Raw genomic sequence first — 10,353 nt, forward strand, 5'->3', positions numbered from 1 at the left:
CCCAGATAACGCCCTAGTCAAGGAAAGACAGGAGGAGCTGCGCTCTGGTCAACCAGCTCCTCTAAATAAAGTAATTTTTTTGTTTTAATTTGAGGTTTTTCAGTTGGTTTTGGAATTCCTTTCATGGAATAAAGCTCCCAATGGGAACCCTTTCGAGGCACCCCAGCTCCACGTGGGCCTGTAATAATCCATCGGCATTTAACGCCGCGTTCCTGGGGTAAAGGAAGCGGCTGATTGCAGGGATTGGAGCTGGAACCGGCTCTAATTTCTCAAATGTGATTCCTCAAGGACGAGTGGCGCAGTAATGACAGCGTGGAGCGGGAGGAAGAGCCGTGCCCAGCGGCCAGAGCAGGGCCAGAGCAGCCCGGAGCCCTGGCACCAGCCAAGCCCCCGTCCCACGGCGTGCTGCTGCTCCTGGGGACCCCCTCAGGAACCCGCAACCCACTCCCACGCTGGGGAAACTGAGGCACGGGTGGCTCCAGAGGAGCGGGGAACCATCACGGGGCAGCCGGGCTGGGCCTGGAGCTGCTCCAGCAGAGGCGTGAGCTCATCGGGCATCACCTGCCTCGTGACTCACCGGGGCCGCAGCGCTGCTCCACATACCTCCCGACGAGGTTCCATTGGCTGCAGGGGCGCCCACGGCCCCGCAAAGCCGCTGCGACACCGGTGACCAGCCCGTGACTTCGGCCCCCGTCACCCGGCGCACCGGAAACCTCACCGGGAGCCGGGCTGGCCCCGGCGCCGCGCGGGGCCGGCAGCGCAGAACCGGTCAGGGAACTTTGCTGCCTTCCTGGGGCGGCCGCAGGACGGGCGGGCGAGCGCGTGACCCCGGGTGGAACAGCCTCTCCCAGCCTCTCCCTGCCTCTCCAAGCCTTTCCCCAGCCCCAGCTGCCCCGTGAAGGCAGAGGGACGTGAGGGTTGTGCCCATCCATCCTTCCATCCATCCTTCCTTCCGTCCATCCTTCCATCCATCCCTCGGCAGATCTCATGGTGCTGGTGCCATTCCCAGCCCATCCCAAATCCCCGTCACCCCCACGGACACCTCACCCCAAAAGAGCCAGGGGACCCCCGGGGGTCTCCAGCCCGGCTGCCCCCCAGCCCACCCCTCTGCCAGGGCTAATCCCCAGCAGCGGGCGGAAAAGGGGAGATTAAATTAGATTAGCTGGAGCCGCCTAATTTTAGCGTCCTCACGTGTCGCTGACACACTGCTCCAGCTCTTCCCCTGCTCCCCCAGCCCTGTGTGACCCCCAGAGCCACCGGGGCCACCAGTCAGGACAGGAGGCACCAAAGGGGCTTTGGCTGGGCAGTGGCACCCAGGGTGGGTGGGCGTGGGGGTCTCTAGACCTGTGCCAGGAGGGGCTGGGGGTGATGGTCACACCCTCCATTAGTGACAGCCACTCTCTATCAGTGACAGCCATCTGCCTCCAGGGATGGTCACCATTCCTGGCCTGTGGTCACTGTCCCCTTGTGGTCACTGTCCTCTTGTGGTGGTCGCTGCCCACTGGTGGTGCTGACCCCCAGCCTTGGGAGAGCCTCCGCTCTGGCACGTCCCCTTTTCCCCCTCTACTCCCAGCTCCTGCCCTGCACGTCCTGCTCGCTGCACTGCGAGGGTGACCTTGGCCTGGCCAGACCTCCCTCAGGGCAGCGCCAGCTCACCCAGCTGTGCAGGAGCCCTCCAGCCCCATCCAGCATCTCCTGATCCATCGGGCGCTCCACGGGATCGGCCTCGTGACACCGCAGCGGGAGGAGACGGCTGGCCCCTTCCATTGCCGGGAGCCACGCTGTCCCCAGCACCCCAGGACGGCCCCAAAAATCCCTGAAAGATCCCAAAATTCCCAGCAAGGTCCCAAAAATCCCAATGTCCCCAAAGTCCCAGTGCAGCACCCAAAGCCTGGACGCTGGAGCTGGCAGGAGCGGCGGCAGGAGAAAAGGTGTCCCCCAAAAGCCACCAGGGCCAAAGGCAGGGAGGGCTGAGGAGCATCCTGCACCCCCCCAGGTGCCACCAGCCCTGGCACAGCTCCGAGGTCAAAAGTGCCGGTCAGGACACGGGACCCTGAGTCACCCTGGCCTGGCATGAGCAACTCCCAGAGCGTGCGGCACTTTCCCAATCCCAGCGGAAAGGGGAGGTTTCTCCTGCCTCCCCGGGGCTCTTTCCGTGGGCACTGCCACGTCCCCGGTGCCACCAAACTGGGGCAGGGACACGGGCAGGGTGCCAGGGGCCTCTCCCCAGCCCTGCCCAGGGCAGCCTCGTCCTTTCTCCCGGCGCTGTGGGTGTGAGCAAGCCGGATCCCGGGGGTCTCATGGGGTGGGACGGCCACCCTGGTGGTCCTGTGCCACGGCCACCCTGATGGTCCTGTGCCACGGCCACCCTGATGGTCCTGTGCCACGGCCACCCTGGTGGTCCTGTGCCACAGCCACCCTGATGGTCCTGTGCCACGGCCACCCTGGTGGTCCTGTGCCACAGCCACCTCTGACTCCACGAAATCCTTCTCACCCCATGGCAGGAAATTGCCCAAAACTCAGATTTGGGGAAGGCACAGCTGTGACAGAGAATCCCACTCTCACCCTGTGCCATGCTGGCAGTGCCCAGTGCCTGGGCTCTCCCAGGACCCCTGCCCATCTCAGGCAGCACCAGCAGACTCCTGAAGGGTTGTCTGGGATGGGAAAGGCAGGAACTGCTGGCAGGGAGGAGGATGGAACTGCAGCCCCTGCTTTGCCCATCACAGAAAGGCACGGGCTGGAGAGAAGGGGTAAAGCCCAAATTGAGGAGCAGCAGGCAGCAGCTGGATTTAGGAATGGCTTGGATGGGCTAAAGGTTAAGATCAGACCTAAAGGATGGAAACCCTGCGGTGCCCCATGTCCAGAAGGGGTCCTGAGCCCAGCCCAGAGCTCTCCTGGGCTGTGGGAGCAGAGCTGGGCTCCCCTGGGCTCTGCCAGGATCCCTGCCCATCTCAGGCTCATCCCTCGCTCCCTGGCAGGGTGATCACGGCTCAGAGACCCCAGCCACGTGCACTTCCACCAATTTGCTCTGCCAGGCACAAAACCGCCCCAAATATTCCATCCCACCTCGCGCCAGCATCACCTCACCCGGTCAAGGCCGGGGATTTGGGGAGCTGCCTCCACCCTGCCATCAGCAATTCCCTGATGCCCTGACACCCTCAGCTGCTCCCCTGGCACCCTCAGCTGCTCCCCTGGCACCCCTCCGTGCTTCACCCGCCAGGCGCAGAGAGCACAAACCCCCCCATCCCACCCGCAGGTGCAATCCCTTACCTGGGCGAAGCCCTCCTGGTCCGCGCCGCTCTCGGGGAGCGCCATCCCGCTGCCTGGCTGAGGCAGAGCCGCGCCGAGCGGGGTCTGCGAGGGCTTTATCACCTCCGGTCCCCGCGGAGGGAGGAAGGCCCTGCGTGCCAGCGCCGAGGTCATTGGCTGGGCACGGCGCGGATGGAGACGGGATTTGAGCAGCAGCGCTGTAATCCCGCAGCCCTGGGATGGCACTGGCGGCGCTGGGATGCTCTGCAGAGGGGCTGGGCTGCTGCTGCCCCACCCTGGCAGCCCCACGGGGCACCCCTCTGCTTGGCACCCCTCTGCTTGGCACCCCTGTGCTCCAGAGCCCTGCGCTTGGCACCCCTGGGCACGGCCAGGAGCAGCAGCCAGATCATGGGCTGGGCATGGCTCTGCCCTGCAGGGTGACCTTGGCTGCCCCCAGCCCCAACTCCAGCGCAGAGCTGCACTGGGGAACCCTATCTCAAATGAGGAACCCTCTCTGGACTGGGGAACCCTCTCTGGACTGGGGAACCCTATCTCAAATGAGGAACCCTTTCTGGACTGGGGAACCCTCTCTAGACTGAGGAACCCTATCTCAAATGAGGAACCCTCTCTGGACTGGGGAACCCTCTCTGACTGAGGAACCCTCTCTGCCCCCTCCCAGAGAGCGGCAATAAATGGAGGGGCGCCCACAAACAGGGGTGGGATGGACGTGGAGGGGCCGGGAGCCCCGGGGCGGAACGAGGCCGCGGCCGAGCCATGCTGCAGCCTCCTCATGCGTGTGCAAATGTGTGCTGCGTGTGAGGGCACACGTGGGACGGGCACACGTGGCCTCCCCCGAGGCTCTGAGCCGGCAAAGGGCTTAATTGGGATCCGCAGCATCTGCCGCGGCGGCTCCCGGCGCTCAGGGGGAGATTGAGAGTCTCGAGAATCCCAAACACCCGGATGGGGGAGAACGGAGGGGGAAATGAGGGGAAAGAGGGGGAAAGAGGGGAAAGGAGCTGCCTGGCTCCTCCTCCAGCGCTGGCTCCGTGGGTCCATCCCTACGTGACAGTGGGCACGCAGAGCCCCCGTCACTGCTGCTGGGGAAAGCAGGGTTAAGGCCGAGTCGTTTATTCATTCTGACGGAGATTATCCAGCCCAGAGGGCCCAGCAGCACCAGCAGACTCCTGGAGGGTTGTCTGCGATGGGAAAGGCAGGAACTGCTGGCAGGGAGGAGGAGGAGGATGGAGCTGCAGCCCCTGTTTGCCCATCACAGAGAGGGACGGGGTAAAGCTCAGATTTGGGAGCAGCAGGCTCCAGCTGGATTTAGGAACGGCCTGGATGGGCCAAAGGTTAAGATCAGACCTAAATCTTGGTCCAGGTGCTGAGATGAGCCCCAGCCCTTGGCTGGGTGCTGTGTGAGCTGGTGGGGCAGGGCAGAGCTGAGCTCCAGCCTTGGCCCCATCCCTGCCCTCATCCCTGCCCTGTCCCCATCGCGATCCCTGCCCCAATCCATGTCCCAATCCCAATCCCATGCCCATCTCCATCCCTGCCCTGTCCCCATCTCCATCTTCACTTCCACCCCATCGCAAACCTGCTCCCATCCTTATTCCTACCCCAATCCCAATCCCAATCCCAATCCCATCTCCATCCCTGCCCTGTCCCCATCTCCATCCCCATCTCAAACCCATGCCCATCCCCATCCCTGCCACCCCATCTCTGTCTTGGTTCCTGCTCCCACTTGGATCCCATCCTGATCCCTGTCCCGATCCCATTGATCCCATTGATCCCATTGATCCCACTGATCCCATTGATCCCATCCCATCCCATGGATCCCATTCCATTGATCCCATCCCATTGATCCCATCCCATCCCACCCCATCCCATGCCCACCGGTGGCAGCCCAGGGCTCCCCCAGACCCCGGCACAGGGACCCCCACCCCGAGCTGTCCCCCCACCCACCTGCCTCGCTCCGCGGCTCTGGCAGCGCCTCCATCCCACGGAAACTCCTTTTATCTGCCCAGATTCCCCTCCCGGGACGGGGAGCTCGGGCCGCTCGGGGCCGGGATCCTCCCCGCGCCGCCCCGGCTCGCACAAAGGCTCCTTCACCGCCCGGACAGAGGCACCTTTGTTCCCCCGCATCCCCTTCCCTCGGGGAGCTGCAACAGTGAGAAACCAGCGATCCGCGCTGGCGAGGGGCGCCGGCATCGCTGCTCGCCGGGATTCACCCAAACCCGGCGGGGTTTTAGCCATTATTTGGGTTTATCCGAGCCTGGGCTGTTTGATATCCCCTGGGATGAGCGCTGGGGTAGAGGGGGGTCCAAGCCATGCCCGAATCCTCGGTGCCGATAAATAGCTTTATTGTGCTCCCTCCTGAGGGATAACCGGGGCACGGCACAAGGGGGGGATCAATAATCCCTGCATAAGGGGGGGATCAATAATCCCTGCACAAGGGGGGGATCAATAATCCCTGCACAAAGGGGGGATCAATAATCCCTGCACAAGGGGGGGATCGATAATCCCTGCACAAAATGGGGATCAATAATCCCTGCACAAGGGGGGGATCGATAATTCCTTCACAAAAGGGTTGGAGGAGCCGGAGCCTGGGATGCAGCAGAGTGGTGATGTCCCCCCTAGGATGTCCCCAAGGTGTCCCTTGGACCCCCGATGTGGCCCCTGAAATGTCCCCCACGGTGTCCCCAGGGTGTCCCCAAGGTGGTGCCACATGTCCATAAACCCCCTTTGGAATATTTCACTCCCCATGAAATAAATTATCATTTCATCCGGGCAGCACGAGGCTGGCAGGGACCGCACTCTCCCGAGACGTTTGGAACCCTTGGAATATTCTATTCTCCATAAAATATTTTATTACTTTATCTGGGCACCACAAGGCTGGCACCAAACCCTCCCAGGACACTTGTGACCCTTGGAATATTCTACTCCCCATTAAATATTTTTATCATTTTATCTGAGCACCACAAGGCTGGCAGCCCTGGACATTTGGGGACCCTTGGAATATTTCACTGCCATAAACATTTTTATTATTTTATCTGGGCACCACGAGGCCGACAGCCCTGGCAGGCACCGAACCCTTTCCAGGACATTTGTGACCCTTGGAATATTCTACTCCCCATTAAATATTTTTATTATTTTATCTGGGCACCACGAGGCTGGCACGAGGCTGGCAGCCCTGGCAGGCACCGAATTTTCCCGGGAGCCGTGCCAGGAAAATTGGGTTTAATGCCGTGCCAACAGCTGCCCCGGGCCCAGATTAGCCCTGGCACCTTCCCTGGCACCTTCCCAGTCCCGGTGCCCGATGTCAGATCCCTAATAACAGCGACCCCAAAAAATAGTGACCCATAAAAAATGTGGGCCCTAATAACTATTAAACTATAACCTTAAAACCACGATCCCTAATGACCCCAAATGGTAATTATTGTAGCCCCTCTAAAACTGTAACCCCAACTGTAATCCCCATCGAAACCCCTAAAACTGTAACCCCTATTGGAACCCCTAAAACCCCTAATAACCCCCAACCCTATTAACAGTGGCCTCTAATAAGTGTCCCCTAATAACCCCAAATCCCCTTGAAACCATGATCCCAAATAGCCCCAAATTCTGGTTATTGTAACCCCAAAGCCGCGACCCCTGCAAACCCCATTTCCACCCCGGTTCCTCCTTTTCCCCTCGGTATTTAATCCCCCTCTGTCGAACCTGGAGCTTTTCCCCAGCCCCAGAATCTCCCAGGGGCGGTCCAGCCTTGCTCGGGCCCATTTTTGGGGTGACTTTTGCACCTCCCTGCCCCCAGATTAATTTGTCAGGCACCAGAACGGTGCCCAGATCGGGGCAGGAATAATGGGATTATCCCGAGCCTGCTGCGGGACGGGGAAGCTCATTAAGGGGCATTAAAGAGAAGGAAATTGGGTTTTTCTGAGTTCTTAGGGAAAACCTCCATTAACTTCCATGCGCCTCTCATTTTAGGGTCATTTTGGGGTTTTTTTGGAGTTTGCTCTGCGCTCTGCGCTCTCACTCTCCTTATGGGCACAGAAGGAATCTCAGGGTCCCGGAGCAGGATCCGGGGGCTCCAGGTGTGGGGAAACTGAGGCACGGCAGCCCCAGTGCCCCCAAATCCCCCGGGATGAGCCCCTCGGAGGGCTGAGGGATGGCATGAGGATGAGTATCCCCCCACGGCCGATAACAAGAAGTGACCTGAGTTTTTTTGGGAGGAAAAAGGGCGATTTTAACATTTTTATTTTGCTTTTTGCCATTTTTATTCCAGCCTCCCCGAGTTTTGCGGCATGCCAGGGACTGACACTGCCACCTACCGAGCTGTCACTAAACCTCTTTTTTTCTGCTTTCCCACCCACGAGTGGCTTCAGGAGCACAGGAAGGACCCCAAAAATCCCAAAATATCCCAAATATCCCCAAATATCACCATCCCAAATACTCCTCAGTGCGCTTTTGGGGGTCTCTTTTGGGCTCAGGGCTTTGTGGGTTGGGATGGGGGGGGGGGAAACTGAGGCACAGGAAGAGATTGGGATTTTGGGGTGGTGAATGAGGAAACAGCCAGAGATGAGGATTTTGGGGTATCTGGGGTCAGGATTTCGGGGGCACAGGCCGAGACAGCGTGTGTGAGGGAACCCAGGCACAGCCCGAGCTCGTCAGGCCCAGATGGGTCCCACCTGTGCCTCGTTAGCCCCGGGTATTTAAGGGCCCTTTTTTTCCCAAATTCCTCCCTTTTTGAGGGTCAGCTCGGGGGGTCCTGCTTCAGTCCTTTTGTGGGATGGGGGAGCCCGGCAGAGCTGGGGGGTGGCCGGGGGTCCTGGAGCCCTCGGGGGTCCTGGAACCCTTGGGAGTCTCAGAGCCCTCAGGGGTCCCGGGGCCCTCAGGGGTCTTGAAGCCCTTGGAGCCCTCGGGGGTCCCGCAGCCCTTGGAACCCTCGGGGGTCTCAGGGCCCTCAGGGGACCCAGACCCTCCAGGGATCCCGGAGCCATCAGGGGTCCTGCAGCCCTTGGAACCATCGGGGGTCCCGCAGCCCTTGGAACCCTCGGGGATCCCGAAGCCCTCGGGGGTCTCGGGGGACCCAGATCCTCCAGGGGTCCCGGAGCCCCCGGGGGTCCCGCAGCCCCTGGAGCCCCCGCAGCCCCTGGAGCCCCCGGGGGTCCCGCAGCCGCCGGGGGTCCCGCAGCCCCTGGAGCCCACGCCGCCCCCCGAGCCGCTGGAGCAGCTCCTGCAGCAGCGCTTGGGGCCGCTGCCCCGGCCCGCGCCCATCGTCCGCCTGCGCCGCGGCCCCGGCGGCGGCTACGAGCCCAGCGGGGACCCGGCCGAGGTGCTGGAGCGGCGGCAGGCGGCCAACGCCAAGGAGAGGGAGAGGGTGAGCCGCCCCAAAAAGCCCCAAACCCCGCTAAAACTCGGCTTAGTCCTGGGGTCAGTTTAATTCTGAGGTCTCAGTTTAATTATGGGGGAATCATGTTTAGCCCTGGTGAGCCGAGTTTAAATCTGGTTTAAAGGTCCCAGTTTAATCCCGGTTTAAGGGTCCCCGTTTAACCCAGTTTGATTCTGTGAGGGACCCACTTTAATCCTCGCGGGGGCGGTTCAGTCCTGGGGTGGGATTTAATTCGGGGGGAACCCCAGTTTTGGTTATGGGCGGGTCTGGTTTGATCCTGCTGAGCCCTGGGGGTGGTCCCAGTTTAATCTTGAGAGAGCCCAGTTTGGGCCTGGGGGGATCCTGGTGTAGCTCGGGGGTCTCTGGGGTCCCTTTTGGGGTCTCTAACTGGAGTTCCTTTAGGGTCTCTAGTGGGGGTCTCTGGGGTCCCTTTTGGGGTATCTAATGGGGATCTTTGGGGTGTCTAAGGGGGGGGTCTTTGGGGTCTGTAACAGGAGCCTTTGGGGTCTCTGACTGGGGTCCCTTTGGAGCCCTTTTGGGGTCCCAAATGGGGGTCTCTAGGGTCTCTTTTGGGGTCTCTGACTGGAGTCCCTTTGGGGTCTCTAAGGGGGTCCTTTTGGGGTCTCTGATTTGGTTCCCTTTGGCATTTCTAATGGGGGTCTCTGGGGTCCCTTTTGGGGTCTCTAACTGGAGTTCCTTTAGGGTCTCTAGTGGGGGTCTTTGGGGTTCCTTTGGGGTCTCTAAGGGGGTCCCTTTGGAGCCCTTTTGGGGTCTCTGACCCAGTTCCCTTTGGGGTCTCTGACTGGGGTCCCTTTGGAGCCCTCTTGGGGTCTCTGACCGGGGTCCCTTTGGAGCCCTCTTGGGGTCTCTGACCCAGTTCCCTTTGGGGTCTCTGACCGGGTCTCTTTGGAGCCCTTTTGGGGTCTCTCGGGGGTCCCTCTGGGGTCTCTGACCGTGCCCCTTTGTGCCCCGCAGATCCGGAACCTCAACAGCGGCTTCTCGCAGCTGCGCTCGCTGGTGCCGCTGGTGCCGCGGGACCGCCGGCCCAGCAAGGCGGACACGCTGCGGGCGGCGGCCGAGTACATCCGTCTGCTCAGGGGGGTGCTGCAGGTGAGACCCCAAAAACCCCCCAAAACATCCGTCTGCTCAGGGGGGTGCTGCAGGTGAGACCCCAAAACTGACCCACAACCCCCCCTATAATTGGGGGGCCTGGTGGAGACTTCCCTGCATGAGTTACTTGAGGTTGGGATTAATTTAATAATTAAATTGATTTCTTTTGGGGGAGTTGTTATTAATGGGGGGCACCCCCCCCCCCCCCCGTTTCTGATATATTATTTTTTAATTCTCCTTTTCCCAGGAGCTCGGTGCTGAGCAGGAGTTGGGGGGCACGGCCGGGGGAGCCCCCGAGCCTGGTCTGGCCGAGCAGCCCCGTGCCCCTGGGGACCCCCCAAACCTGGGGCACGGTGAGTGGGGGGGAACCCCAGGAATTTGGGGGGGATCAGCCCCAGCCCCACCCGGAGGGGGGGGGACAGAACCTTGGGGGGGTTTGGGGGCACCGGGGGAGGGGACAGAAAATCTGGGGGGGTTCACAATGGGCTCTGTATTTGGGGGAGCATCTGGGTAAATAAGCGAGGCTCGAAATTACCTTTTCCCCAAAATATTCCAAATATTCTAAAATATTCAATATTCCTTTTTTCCTCCTTTTTTATTTTATTTTATTT

General features: G+C 60.8%; 1 protein-coding gene across 1 annotated transcript in view; it reads right to left on the minus strand.

Moving 5' to 3' along the window:
• Positions 1-3,351, minus strand: part of LOC134428594 (hexokinase-2) — a 31,125-nt gene extending 27,774 nt beyond the window's left edge. Inside the window, exon 1 of the mRNA XM_063175420.1 lies at positions 3,271-3,351. Within this exon, the coding sequence (XP_063031490.1) occupies positions 3,271-3,315 (45 nt within the window). The 5' untranslated portion in view covers positions 3,316-3,351. The remainder of the gene's footprint in view (positions 1-3,270) is intronic.
• Between the last annotated feature and the right edge of the window lie 7,002 nt (positions 3,352-10,353).

The sequence above is a fragment of the Melospiza melodia genome, chromosome 23 (assembly GCF_035770615.1).
Source record: "Melospiza melodia melodia isolate bMelMel2 chromosome 23, bMelMel2.pri, whole genome shotgun sequence".
NCBI classification, from domain to species: domain Eukaryota; kingdom Metazoa; phylum Chordata; class Aves; order Passeriformes; family Passerellidae; genus Melospiza; species Melospiza melodia.